Here is a 15540-nt window from a genome sequence, read left to right on the forward strand (position 1 = left end):
ATTCTATGGCACTTTATGTAAATAACCAGACCCAGTATAGTGAGAGTACATTTTATTGTGACAAATAAATTGATCCTGCTGTGATTTGCCTTTAATAAAATGGGAAATTAGAGAGAGAGTTCAAAAATAAGTAACTGTGGCCCACCCATATTAGATATCAGCTTTGTCTGCATTGCCAGCTCATATAATGACACATAGCTATTTAACCAAACTGATCTGTTCAAAGGCTATAGACTTATATACAGTGTTCAGATTTGCTCCAATTTGTTTTTTTCTTTCTGCTTCTTAGTCCTGGATAACATATAGAGGCTTATTTATTTACTTAGTTTTTTAAAACGAGTCCCACTATGCCCTTGATAGAGTGCAGTAGCGTTACAGCTTACAGCAACCTCAAACTCCTGCTTCAGCCTCCCAGGTAGCTGGGACTACAGGTGTCCACAATAGGTGTCTGGCCATTTTCAGAGATGAAGTCTTGCTCTGGCTCAGGCTGGTGACAAATTCTTGAGCCCTGGCAATCCATCTGTCTCGGCCTCTCACAGTGCTAGGATTAGAGCCGTGAGTCACTGCACCAGCTAACATATTGAATTTTATTTATTTATTTATTTTTTGAGACAGAGTCTCACTATGTCACCCACTGTAGAGTGCTGTATTGTCACAGCTTGTCGGAAGCCATATAAGGTACAGCTTGGCCTTACTTCCTTTTTAAGTAAAAAACAGTTTTACCTTTTCCCGGTAACTTTACCTGGCAACTAGGCAACCAATCACCTTATGCCCCATCTTACTTACTCTAGCCAATCCCCAGTTAACAACTCCTCTGAACCTCCCAACAAGACCCACCCACCTTCCCCGTAATGCTTATAAGGCACAAGTTTTTTCAATAAAGTTGGAGACTTGATCAGAAAACTGTCTTGTCTCCCTTTCTCATGCCCCTTGTTTGTTTTTCTCCTTTAGGTGGTTCCTGCGGCCCCCCGTTGCTGTCCCGCGGGTCGGGACATCCTGGCGCCCAACGTGGGGCGATAGGGACCCCCTGGAGGAGAACGCTTGCCTACGGAAGCCCCGGCCAGGCACCCTTCAGAGCTGCAGCGAGGACCCGCGTGCACTCCCCATTCAGATCGCCTCGGTTCACCCGCCGTGAGACGGATCAGAAGAGAAGGTAGGCAAACGATAACTTACAAGATTTCAAACATTTCACCCCTTTGTCTTGGCTGTTATTATTGGCTCTCCCGGATCTAATTCACTTACCAAGCTCACAGGGCCAAAGCGGGGAAAGACGAGAGGTACCCGTTTCGGCAGTGAGAACTCCAAAACACTTGGACTAGTTTTTCTGCCTAACCCTCTCTAACAAACTCTGAGCTCGCTACGTCTTACACGGTCGTCCACCTCAAGGGCACTCCCAGGGATGCTGCCTCCCAAAGGCTAAGCCTGAGGGCGGTAGGCAGCTGTCCTGCCTGAGAGGGTCCGAGCAGGCGGATTATACCTGCCGACCTATGACACGCGAGCAGAGATCATAAGGCACAGGGAGAGTGGTCACAGAGAAACTTAAGTTCTGAGTCGACTGGAGACTTGCGTGAACCGAGATCCTGAGAGAGCCATCCAGCCAACATAATGGGGAATTCGCTTAGTACACATGAAATGTTCCTTGACGGGGATCAAGGGATCACTCAGAGTGCGAGGAGTAAGGGTTAAAAGAAAGGACCTTAAAGAATTTTTTAATTTTATTCATAACACTTGCCCCTGGTTCCCTTTAGAGGGAACAATCAGCCAAAAACGCTGGGAACGAGTAGGAGATGCCTTGCAGGACTTTTACCACACCTTTGGTCCTGACAAAGTCCCAGTTACAGCCTTTTCCTACTGGAATTTAATTCATGACATGTTAAAAGTTCATTCACTAGATCCTGACATTCGAGATGTCATCAAAGTAGGAGAAGAAGTCCTTAAAGAGGCTTCTCGCCCTCCTTCCACCTGCCCCTCTGTCACGGTAGAAATTCCTGACAACCCCCCAGTTTCCCCTAAAACCCCGAACAGCCCCAACAACGCTCTTAAAACTCCAAATGTACCAACCCTTTCCCTCAAAAACCTTCATCTCCCAAACTCTACCCATCGCTCATTTCTAATAATCAAATACATCATTTAAACCCTGAGGAAGAAAAATCCCTAGAAAATCAGGCTGTCCATTACCATGATAACCCCTGGGGCCTTACAGCCCCTGTCATCAATAAACCCCCCCCCCCATAACCCACACTCTTACAACCTCAACACCTCAGTTATTCCAAACCCTCCCTCTATACCCAATAATCTCCCACTTGACCCCATCCGACTAGCAAAAACAACACTCACTCAAGAAGTCTCCTCCCTCAAAGAAATATTACAAACCAAGCGTGAGCACCTTCACCTTATTAAAGAAATTCAGGCCCTTGAAACTGAACTTTTTAAATTAAACCCCAACCTCACTGCCAATAATCTATCTCCCTCACCACCACAAAAAATAGGGAGAACAAAAAGGGCCAAAGGCAACCCCCCTGTTCTTACATTCCCAGTCACCCGTAGCCAAAATTCTAACCCTGCCGTAGCAGAATCTGAAGACAATGAGATTGAGGAAGACCCTTCTAATGAAAATGAAACCTCCCCCGACTCCACAAAACCTGATCCTGATAATTCAGATACGGAGGATTTAGATACTGACCAAAAAAATCTCGTTAAAGGACAAAAATACCGCCGCCTAAACCTTAAACATTTAAAAGACCTAAAAGCGGCAGTTACCAATTATGGCCCCACTGCTCCTTATACACTTACCATCCTTGAGAGTCTTAGTGACCGATGGCTAACACCCAACGATTGGCTCTCCCTGGCACGAGCTACATTATCAGGAGGTGACTATGTCCTTTGGCGGACTGACTTTGTAGAAAATTGTCGAGAAACCGTCCAGCGCAATAGTGAAAATAAAACCACACGCTCTTGGACCCGAGATAAACTACTTGGCCGGAGTCCCTATGAAACTAATGAAATCCAAGCAACATTTCCCCCTGGATTACTAGCTCAAATTCAGAATGCAGGCCTCAAAGCTTGGCGACGACTCCCTCCTAAAGGCTCAGCCACCACCTCCTTGGCTAAAGTTCGCCAAGACTCTGATGAACCCTATAGTGACTTTGTCAGCCACCTCACTGACGCTGCCGAAAGATTATTAGGGGAAGCAGAAGTTGAGGGCACCTTCATTAAACATCTTGCTTATGAAAGTGCAAATTTAACATGCCAGGAAATCCTTAGACCCCATCGTTGTGGCAGTCTGTCCGACTACATAAAATTATGCTCAGGCATTGGCACTTCTCACACGCTTGGTCTAGCCATTGGGGCAGCCTTAAAAAACCTCACCTCAAATAACCAACACAAAACCTGTTATAATTGTAAACAGCCAGGGCACTTCGCCCGTAACTGCCCTAATGAAAAACAATCAGCAGCTACCACCAATTCCCCGCCTAAATGTTCCCAGCCCCGAGCACCTCCCAAAAGTCGTTGCCCACGTTGCAAGCGCGGCCTTCACTGGGCTAATGAATGCTACTCCAAAACTGATATCGAAGGTAAACTCCTTACCCCTTCGCGGGAAAACCCCAACCAGGGAAACTCCCTGAGGGGCCAGCCCCTGGCCCCAACTCAGGGACTGAACCAAGGGGCCACCAGGTTCATCCCTCAAGCCCAGGAAAACCAACAACAAATTCTCCCCACTCAGATGTCAAATCTCTCCTCCACCCCATCCCAGGTAGCGCAGGATTGGACCTCTGTGCCACCACCGATACAATATTAATTCCTGACCAAGGAATACAACTCATACCCACAGAGTCATATGGGCCCCTACCTCCTGAGACCTTCGGCCTTGTCTTAGGCAGAGGAAGTATTACATTGGCCGGTCTCCACATCACTCCTGGAATTATTGATAATAATTATACAGGACAAATAACACTCTTAGCCTCAGCACCATCAGGACCTGTGTCCATCCCCAAAGGCAAAAAAATAGCCCAACTTATATTGCTCCCCATAAATTCCTCCAATAAAAATAGTTCCTCCTTCCCCAGACTAAATGCTGCTCTCAGATCACCTGATGCTTATTGGGCACAAGAAATAACCCCTGAAAGACCATTGTTAACTTTACATCTTGATGGCAAAGCCTTTACAGGCCTAGTAGATACAGGGGCTGATGCTACAGTCATCGCTGCCCAAAACTGGCCCTCTGGTTGGCCCTGTGAAGCCTCCATAACTCACCTTAAAGGTATTGGTCAATCCATCAACCCTAAACAAAGTTCCAAAATATTAACATGGAAAGACGAAGAAGGTAACACCGGACAAGTACAACCTTACATTGTTTCAGGACTGCCCATCAATCTTTGGGGGCGAGACATCTTATCCCAGATGAAAATCATTATGTGCAGTCCCAATGAAATCATCACTCATCAAATGCTTAAGCAGGGCTTTTTACCAGGGCAAGGATTAGGTAAAAACAGCCAAGGAATCAAACAGCCCCTTTCCCTAGTACAAAACAGTAACCGCTCGGGTTTAGGGAGTGAACATTTTCCATAATGGCCATTGACTTTCCTGTACCCCACGCTGATAAGATAAAATGGAAATCCGACGCACCAGTGTGGGTAGATCAATGGCCTCTAAGTAATGAAAAACTTACAGCAGCTACTCAGTTAGTACAGGAACAACTAGCAGCTGGCCACTTAGAACCTACTACTTCCCCCTGGAACACCCCCATATTTACAATAAAAAAGAAAACAGGATCCTGGAGACTTCTCCAAGATCTCAGAGAAATTAATAAAACCATGTATACCATGGGAGCCCTTCAACCAGGCCTCCCTTCCCCAGTTGCTATTCCAGCCAATTATTTCAAAATTATTATTGATCTTAAAGATTGTTTCTTCACCATTCCTTTACACCCTCAGGACAGGGAGCGTTTTGCCTTCAGCCTCCCCGTTATCAACTTCAAAGGGCCTATGCCCCACTATCAATGGAAAGTACTCCCACAGGGAATGGCAAACAGTCCCACCCTATGTCAAAAATTTGTCGCCCAAGCCATAGACCCCCTCCGGCCACTATGGCCCTCTATGTATATCATTCACTATATGGATGATATTCTTCTAGCAGGGCCTTCGGCCTCAAAAGTACTCAAATGCAGCCAAGAACTAACAAATCAACTCAACACCTTAGGACTCCAAATAGCTCCCAATAAAATACAACTCAAAGACCCCTATTATTATCTTGGATTCGAATTAAACTCAAATAAAATTACAACTCAAAAAATCCAACTAAAAACTTCACACCTTCAAACCCTTAATGACTTCCAAAAATTCCTCGGCGATATTAACTGGTTAAGACCCTACCTAAAACTTACAACCGAGGAACTTAAGCCCCTTTTTAACACCCTACAGGGTGATTCTAATCCTCTCTCCCCGTGCTCCCTCTCCCCTGAAGCAAAGAAAGCCCTTCGCTCGGTTGAGAATGCCATTCAACAACAACAAATTACATTCCTTTCCTACAATAAACCTTTCTCTCTTATTATATGCCCTACATCTCACACACCAACCGGAGTTTTATGGCAAGACAATCCCCTTCTTTGGATTCACCTACCCTCCTCTCCCTCCCGGGTACTTACCCCCTACCCTTCATTAGTCACAAAAATCATATGACAAGGGAGAGAAAAAAGCTTACAATACTTTGGAAGAGATCCCAATCAACTTATTCTTCCATATACTAAGGAACGATTAAATTGGCTTATTCAACATGATGACGATTGGACCATTTCCCTCACTTCATTCCAAGGAACAATAGATAACCATTTCCCTCCCCACAAATTACTCCAATTTGCACGATTACATCCCTTCATTATCCCCAAAATCACCTCAAAAACACCACTTAAACAAGCATTCTTAGTATTTACAGATGGCTCCTCCAATGGCATGGCTGCCTTTACTATCAATGATAAAGAACATTCCATTAAATCCCCTTTCAAATCTGCCCAACTTGTAGAACTTTTTGCAATCCTTCAAGTCTTTACAAAATTACCCAATTCTCCCTTTAATCTTTACACTGATAGTTCTTATCTAGCCTTTTCCATCCCTTTGTTAGAAACTATTCCCTATATCAAACCTACCACTAATGCAGTACCTCTATTCTATCAACTACAAAAGTTAATAAGAACCAGGCAAACTCCCTTTTACATCGGACACTTAAGAGCACATACAGAACTACCAGGACCCCTTTCCCAGGGCAATGCCATCACTGACAAAAATACCCGACCTATATACCCCATCTTTACAGACCCTATTACCAAAGCCCAACAAACTCATGCTACTCACCATCTTAATGCTCACACCCTCCGACTCCTATTCAAAATTTCCAGAGAACAAGCTCGACAAATTGTCAAGTCCTGTCCCGGATGTGTAACCTCATTACCGGTTCCTCACTTAGGAGTCAATCCCAGGGGTATACTCCCCAATGAAATTTGGCAAATGGATGTTACCCATCTCCCTGAATTTGGCACCCTTAAGTATGTCCATGTCACTATTGACACTTTCAGTGGATTCATCTTCGCCACTCTTCAAAGCGGTGAAGCCACAAAAAATGTCATAGCCCATATTCTCCAATGTCTTACTACCATGAATAAACCTCAAAAAATCAAAACTGACAACGGCCCTGGATACATTTCCAAAGCCTTTCAATCATTCTGCCATCAATTAAAAATCAAACACATTACGGGGATCCCTTATAACCCGCAAGGCCAAGGGATCGTTGAAAGAGCACATCAAACCTTAAAAACCACAATTAACAAACTTAAAACTACCTCCTTTTATCCCACCAAAGGCTCCCCTCGTAACCTCCTTAACCATGCTCTATTTGTCCTAAACTTCTTGCAATTAGATTACCATGGAAAGTCTGCAGCTGACAGACTCTGGCACCAAGAAACAAACACCCAATATGCTAAAGTCATGTGGAAAGATCCCTTTACTTTAAAATGGAATGGCCCCGATCCCGTTCTCATTTGGGGTCGAGGACATGCCTGTATATATGATACCAAAGAAGACGGACCTCGTTGGCTCCCAGAACGGTTAATCAAACCCATCAACCCCTCCGTAACACTATCAGTTCCAGGGAAAATCCCTGAGAAAACTTTATCTTCCCCTACAGATACGGCCCTGGAACACAACCTTCCTGAAGACACTACTTCTCAATAAACTCCTACCTGCTAGAACAAAAATCAATCAAAACCATGGTTTTCTACCCTACCATAATATTCTTTACCTTATTAAACACTACCCTAGGTGGCATAGGGCCCCCAATTACCACAGAACAACTACTCCAAAAATTATATGGGGCACCTTGTGACTGTAAGGGAGGAACAACTACAATAATACCCACCTCCCATACTAGCCAAGTTGATTGCAGCGGCAAAACCGCCTATTTAACTTTCACGTCACAGGTAGGAGGAGGACATAAGCAAAACTGGCAGTGTGTTAATGCACCCAAAATAATACTCCCAATTCAAAACGAACCAGGACCTTGTCCCACGGAGTGCGAAATAACCAATCAAATGCACTCTGTGTGCTACAATAGTGTCCAACAGTGCACCCACACAAACGGCAACACATATCTAACAGCCATTTTACAAAGAACTTATTCTGGCTCCTTTGGAGGTGAGCTTGATTCTACTCATAACCTGGGACACTCCAAATATGCCCAAGCCTCCTGCTTAGGCACTATTGGCAAAAATGTTTGCTGGCCACTAAAACCACCAATTCACACATCTGATGGCGGTTGGCCATCAGATAGGGTAAGAGAAGATGCGGTCCAAAAACAAATTGAAAAAATAATTAAAGAAAAATATACTCCCCTACAATACCACCCCTTAGCTTTACCTAAATCTCGAGACATAGATCTCGACATCCAAACCTCTGATATTTTAGAAGCCACTTTCAAAGCTTTAAATAATTCCAACCCAACCCTCGCGGAAAACTGCTGGCTATGTCTAACTCTTGGCACACCTATGCCCCTAGCCCTACTAACAAACACCTCCACTTCACATCTAAACAACTCACATCTAAACTGTAGCGACAGTCTACCTTTTAGAGTCCAACCTATAGAATTTACACAAACCCCTTGTATATACAAACCTCCCCAGAACAATAAGTATGATGTAGACTTAGGAAGCATCACCTTCACAAACTGCTCCTCCATTTCTAACATCACCTCACACCGGTGCCCCCCTCCTGGACATGTTTTTGTATGCGGAGGAAATTTGGCCTACACGGCCCTACCAGGTAACTGGACAGGCTATTGCGTAACCGCCCAACTACTCCCTGATATCTCTATTATACTAGGAGATCAACCTGTTCCTCTCCCCAGTCTTGATTATATAGCTGGACATCCACACTCTAAAAGAGCTATTCAACTTATCCCACTAATAGCAGGACTAGGCATCACTACAGCAGTGGCCACAGGAGTTACCGGAACAGGAATATCTATACATTCCTACCACAAACTGTCTCATCAACTAATAGAGGATGTTTCAGCTCTTTCTGAAACAATTCACGATCTTCAAGATCAAATAGACTCCCTAGCAGAAGTAGTCCTACAAAATCGTAGAGGCTTAGATCTCCTCACGGCAGAGCAGGGAGGTATCTGTTTGGCTTTACAGGAAAAATGCTGCTTCTACGCCAACAAGTCAGGCATTGTTCGAGACAAGATAAAAAACCTGCAAGACCAGCTCGAAGAAAGAAGAAAGGAACTTCGTGATAACCCCCTTTGGTCAGGACTCAATGGACTTCTTCTTTATCTCCTCCCACTCCTAGGCCCCCTTTCAGGTCTTCTATTAATCCTTTCCTTCGGCCCCTGGCTATTCAAAAAGGTCACCACCTTCATTAAACAACAAATAGACTCTGCCCTAGCAAAACCAATTCAAATTCACTACCATCGCCTGGCTTTATCTGACCAGGAAGCTGACCATTCCTTATCTCATGGCTTCCCCTCATAATGAGGGCAGTGTATAGATCAGAGGTACACTTACCCATTCCTAATAAAAGGAAAAAAGGGTATGGGCACCGAGTTGAGTGCACAGCAAGGAATTGCAAGAGAAGGTCCCACAATCCTTCGACCTCCCGATCCCAAGGAGAAGTCAAATGAAGGATCAGACCCCCTCTGATTTTTCTCTGAGAGCAAACCTGGCTTGCATAGAGGTTGGTATCAAAAATTTCGCTTACCTCTCCTCTCCAAAAGATACCGCAAATAACAAATGTGGATCTGGGAAATCCACGAGAGGAGCCAGGTCACTACTCCCTCTCTCGGTTAATGCCCACCTCCTTAAAACAAAAAGGGAGGAGATGTTGGAAGCCATATAAGGTACAGCTTGGCCTTACTTCCTTTTTAAGTAAAAAACAGTTTTACCTTTTCCCGGTAACTTTACCTGGCAACTAGGCAACCAATCACCTTATGCCCCATCTTACTTACTCTAGCCAATCCCCAGTTAACAACTCCTCTGAACCTCCCAACAAGACCCACCCACCTTCCCCGTAATGCTTATAAGGCACAAGTTTTTTCAATAAAGTTGGAGACTTGATCAGAAAACTGTCTTGTCTCCCTTTCTCACACCCCTTGTTTGTTTTTCTCCTTTAGGTGGTTCCTGCGGCCCCCCGTTGCTGTCCCGCGGGTCGGGACAACAGCTCAGAGCAACCTCAAACTCTTGGGCTTAAGTGATTCTCTTGCCTCAGCCTCCCAAGTAGCTGGGACTACAGGTGCCTGCCACACTGCCTGGCTATTTTTTTTTTTTTTTTTTTTTGCAGTTGTCATTGATGTTTAGCAGGCTTAGGTCGGGTTTGAACCCACCAGCCCTGGTATATGTGGCTGGCACCCTAACCACTGAGATACAGGCACCGAGCCTAATATATTGAATTTTAATACGTAAAATCTTTTAATTTCAATGGCCACACTCTGAACCACTTAAAAAGAGGCCCCTTGACCTGTCTCATATAACCTTCATACATTCCAATCAGTGATCAGGTTATCCTCAGGACCTGGAGAGAATGACCTACTGAACAACTCAAGCAAAAGTAGACTGGCCCCCAGGAAGTCCTGCTGGTGAGCCCTGCAGTGTGCAAGTTGTCTAGATTACATCACTCCTGCATCAAGCTCCCGCTTCTAAAAATAGCTGTGTGCCTGAGGTCCCAGATACTCAGAAGGCTGAGGCAAGAGAATCGCTTGAGCCCAAGAGTTGAAGGTTGCTGTGAGATGTGACACCAGGGCAGTCTATGGAGGGTGACAAAGTGAGACTCAGTCTCAAAAAAAGAAAAAATTAGGTAATGTAAAATGTCTAGAGCTTTGTGGCTGCTCCATTATGCCTTTCTGTAGTCAAGATCTTGCATCAGCTTTCACTAGCAATAAGCTGGACATATGCCAGAATCCTTTGGGCTGAGAGGAATAATTCTGCTATTTGAAGCTTTATTATTTACTTATTTATGTATTTTTGAGGAGGTTCTCACTTTGTCACCCTGGGTAGAGTGCTGTTTGTCATAGCACACAGCAACCTCCAACTCCTGTCTCAAGTGATCTTCTTGCCTTAGCCTCCCAAGTACTTGGGAATACAGGTGTCTGCCTTAGCACCCGGTGATTTTTATTTTATTATTTATTTATTTATTTATTTTGAGACAGAGCCTCAAGCTGTCACCTGGGTAGAGTGCCATAGCATCACAGCTCACAGCAACCTCCAACTCCTGGTCTCAACCAATTCTCCTGCCTTCACTTCCCATTTAGCTGGGACTACAGGTGCCTGCCACAAGCCCAGCTATTTGTTGGTTGCAGCCGTCACTGTTGTGGGGGGGGGGCCCAGGTTGCATTTGAACCCGCCAGCTTAGGTGTATGTGGCTGGCGCCTTAGCTGCTTGAGCCACAGGTGCAGAGCCAGAACCCGGTGATTTTTAGACAGTCTCACTCTTGTTCAGATTGGTCTTCAACTCCTGAGCTCAAGTCGTCCACCAGCCTGAGCCTTATTTGAGACTTTAAAACAATGGACCCTTCAAGACACTCAGGTTGCCATGCCTGGTGCCTCATGCCTGTAATCCCAGCACTCTGGGAGGCAGAGGCAGGTGGATTGTTTGAGCTCAGCCTGAGCTAGAATGAGACCCCATCTCTAAAAATAGCAGGGCATCCTGGTAGGTGCCTGTAGTTCCAGCTACTCCGGAGGCTGAGGCAAGAGAATCACTTAAGGCCAGTGCGGTGGCTAACGTCTGTAAGACTAGCAGTCTGGGAGGCCGAGGCTGGTGGATTGCCTAAGTTTACAGGTTGAAGACCAACCTGGGACAGAGCAAGACCCTGTCTCTAAAAATAGGTGTCTGTAGTTACTTGGGAGGCTGAGGCAAGAGAATCACTTGAGTCCACTTTGAGATTGCTGTGAGCTATGATGCAATTGCACTCTACTGAAGGTGACAAAGTGAGACTCTGTCTCAACAACAACAACAAAAAGAATTGGTTTTGTTTGCATATTTATTGCCCTCCATATAGCACTTAGATTGAGTAGTCATTACTACCACATATTTGCATGCAGTCACTCCCTAAATATTTAACTCTGTAAAACTGTTGCTAATATTCCCACCATGGATAAGGAACTTCAGGCAAAGATAGGGAGAGTTACCACCTAACTCCCAGCCCAGTAAACTGTCTCAACCAGGAATCAACCCAGGTTTTTTAGGTATAAATAAATAACTCTTACTAAGAATATGACACTAACAATGTTATATATTTTTGAGTTTAAAAATTTTTTTTCCTTTCTTTTGTGTTTGCTTTCTTCAGAGAGTGTCATGTTCTGTTACCCAGGCTAGAATATTGTGGTATTATCATAGGTCACTGCAACTTCAAACTTTTGGGATCAACTGATTCTCTTGCCTAAGACTCCTGAGTAGCCAGGAGTACAGGCATGTTTCACCATGCCCAGCTAATTTTTCTATTTTTTTTTTTTTGTAGAGACAGGGTTTCTTGTTCTTGTTTCTAGTCTCACACTCCTAACCTCAGCCTCCTAAAGTGCTAGGATTACATTTGCTAACTACTATGCCCATCCTATATATAATTTCGTGATCCAGAAATGAGATTACAATGGTGCCAAACACCAATTTGAAGAATACTACTGAAGGCTATAAAATAGGATTAGCCATGAATAAAAGAACACTGTAGGGGGCGGCGCCTGTGGCTCAGTCGGTAGGGCGCCGGCCCCATATACCGAGGGTGGCGGGTTCAAACCCAGCCCCGGCCAAACTGCAACCAAAAAATAGCCGGGCATTGTGGCGGGCGCCTGTGGTCCCAGCTACTCGGGAGGCTTGAGGCAAGAGAATCGCTTAAGCCCAGGAGTTGGAGGTTGCTGTGAGCTGTGTGAGGCCACGGCACTCTACCGAGGGCCATAAAGTGAGACTCTGTCTCTACAAAAAAAAAAAAAAAAAGAACACTGTAGGGTACTGACTGAATTATTATTATATTTTTGAGATAGTCTGACTTTGCCACCCTTGGTAGAGTATCTTGTGGCGTCACAGCTCACAGCAAGCTCAAATTCTTGGGCTCAAGCCATTCTCTTGCCTCAGCCTCCCAAACGCCCGACTATTTTTAAGAGATGGGGGTTGGGGGGTGGGTCTCCCTCTGCCTGAGGCTGCCCTCGAACCTGTAAGCTCAGGCAGTCCACCCGCCTTGGCCTCCCAAGTGCTAGGATTACAGGTGTGACCTAGCGCGTCTGGCCTGACTGAATCATATTATTATTTTGATATAGTTTTATTATGTAGCTCTCGGCAGAGTGCTGTAGCGTCACAGCTCACAGCAACCTCAAACTCCGGGCCCAAGCCCTGCCTCAGTTCTCCCAAGTAGGTGGGACCATAGGCGCCCGCGACAACGCCCGGCTATTTTTTTGTTGCAGTTATCATTGTTGTTTAGCTGGCCTGGGCCGGGTTCGAACATGCCAGCCTCGGTGTACGTGGCTGATGCTGTAAGCACCGTGCTACCGGCGCGGAGCCCCTGTTTTCTATTTTTAATACCCTATAATTCATAAGTGAACCTAACCCCACAGGCAAACGTTCTCAGCCCGCGCTGGGGCTCACTGCAAACAGGAAGTGGTCGCTTCAGACAGGTGCGTTAGGAATCCCATCTCCTGTCACTCAGAGCCTTAAGGGGAGGGGTCTGAGACTCTATCCAATCAGAGGCGCTGGTGTGGAACCGTCCAATCAGTCTCTCAGCAGGACAGGAAGGGGCGGTTTCTACCGTCGGGTGGTTGATTTGTCTTTCGCGCCGGCCAGCTGGGCTTTGTGCGACTTTAGCTCTTAGTCCGCTCTACGTATAGGTGTTTCCTCCGCAGCCTCTCTCTCTCTGTGACCTGCGGGTACTGGAAGATCTGTAAGGAGGATGCCAGGACACTACGGGAGCCAGTTAATCGTAAGTGTGTGGGCCGAGGGCTCTGGAGGGGGCTGGGAATGGCCGTAACTGACCGCGGCGGGACCCAGCCCTCCTCCTTCAGCCCCGGAGCCTACAGACCACAATGTCCCCGTTGGCACAGGTTGGGTCTCAGAGGTCTCTGGCCACAGGGTGGGGGCTGGAACCACAGTTAACGCCTCGAGTGTCCTGTCCCATTCCTGTACGTGATTTCGACCCTGACCAGAGCTCTGGTCAATGGGCAGCTCTGTTCTCGCAGTCCCAGGTCTCCCCAGATTGTGCAGTGACCACGTGAAGGTCTTCGAAGGAGGATCCCAATTCCATTGCCATTCCTCCTCTCATGTTAAAAATTAAATGAAGGCATTAAGACATTAAAACGTTTATTAGAGCAAACAGATTCATTAATCAGGGAGTCCCAAGCATAATTTTTGTTTGGAGGTCCTTGGGAAGGGCTTGAAGGCCAGGCTTTTATAATGTGCATGAGGGAGTACTTTATGATTACTTGGTTATAGTTATGTAGTCGCCTTATTTTGACTATCAGCTGGGTATTGTCTAGTTACATAAGCAGAGGTTAATTGGTGGTTTCTAGTTGGTTAAGTCTATATTGTTTCTCCTAAGTTAATAATTTACAAATAAAACGCATTTGAGTTAGATTATGTTATTCTTGGGTAGCGACCAAGTGCCCTAGAGTGAGTTCAGTCTAATTAGCAACTATTTACTTATTTTAACACTCCACAGAAGGACTTCTCCTTTGCATAAGCAGAATTTCAAATCCACCACACTGTTCCATCAGCATAACCTTTCTGGGTTTTGCAGTGAAATCCTAATTTCTAGTTTTTCCACTAGAAATTAGGATTGGCTTTGCTCTCAGAAAGCATTCAAGGCAAATTTAATTTAATCAGTGTTTCCCCAGTGTAAACTGAGAATATAAAGAAGTTTCTCACTAATATAATATAGAGATACAATAACTAAATGGGAGACATAATATTTTTAAAAAAGCACTAGTTTGCTAATCCAAAATCCGTAAGGAATAGTAATCCATAAGTCTTGACAAAGGGAAATATCTTACCACCAAGCCTGGAAGTCTGAAGCTTACTGTGGATGTAGCATATGTAGATATGAGAAGGCAGTCAGAGCTCCCTTACAGCCTACTCATAACTATTTCATGTTTATGTTATTCTTTTTTCTTTTTTTTGAGACACAGTTTTACTTTGTTGCCCTTAGTAGAGTGCTGTGGTGTCACAGCTCACAGCAACATCAAACTCCTGGAGGCCAGTGATTCTCTTGCCTCAGCCTCCTGAGTAGCTGGGACTACAGGTGCCCCCACATGATGCCTGGCTATGTTTTTTTTTTTTTTTTTTGGCTGGGGCTGGGTTTGAACCCACCACCTCTGGCATATGGGGCTGGCGCCCTACTCCTTTGAGCCACAGGTGCCATCCCGACTATTTTTTTTTTTTTAGAGATGGGGTCTTGCTCCTACTCAGGCCCGTCTCCAACCTGTGAGCACAGGCAATCCATCCACCTCAGCCTCCCAGAGTGCTAGGATTATAGGTGTGAGTCACTGCCCCTGGCCTATTTATGCTATTCTTCTTTTTTTTTTCTCAAGCTCTTGCCCTGGGTAGAGTGCCGTGGCATCACAGCTTACAGGAACCTCAAACTCTTTGGGCTTAAGTGATTCTCTTGCCTCAGCCTCCCAAGTAGCTGGCACTAAAGGTGCCCGCCACAACACCTGACTATTTTTTCGTTGTAGTTGTCATTGTTGTTGGGCGGGCCTGGGCTGGATTTGAACCCTCCACTTCCAGATATGTGGCTGGCGCCCTCGCCTCTACTATTCTTAATCTTGTATGCTTTTCTAAAAGTGTCTCCTAGGAAAAGTCCCCACAACCACAATGCATAGTGATCTTTTTTTTTTTTTTTTTTTTGACAGAGTCTCATTATGTGACCTGTGGCATCACAGCTCACAGCAGCCTCAAACTCTGGGCTTAAGCAATTTTCTTGCCTCAGCCTCCCAAGTAGCTAGGGCTACAGGTGCTCGCCACAATGCCCGGCTTTTGTTGTTGTTGTTGTTGTTGTTGCAGTTGTCATTGTTTAGCTGGACCAG

At 45.3% G+C, this 15540-nt stretch overlaps 1 protein-coding gene across 1 annotated transcript in view; it reads right to left on the minus strand.

Moving 5' to 3' along the window:
* LOC128573140 (Krueppel-like factor 7) overlaps positions 1-15540 on the minus strand; it is a 75818-nt gene that overhangs the window by 26459 nt on the left and 33819 nt on the right. Inside the window, exon 2 of the mRNA XM_053573320.1 lies at positions 13345-13533. Coding sequence (XP_053429295.1) covers positions 13345-13533 — 189 coding nt within the window. The remainder of the gene's footprint in view (positions 1-13344; positions 13534-15540) is intronic.

Source organism: Nycticebus coucang, chromosome 20 (assembly GCF_027406575.1).
Source record: "Nycticebus coucang isolate mNycCou1 chromosome 20, mNycCou1.pri, whole genome shotgun sequence".
NCBI lineage: Eukaryota > Metazoa > Chordata > Mammalia > Primates > Lorisidae > Nycticebus > Nycticebus coucang.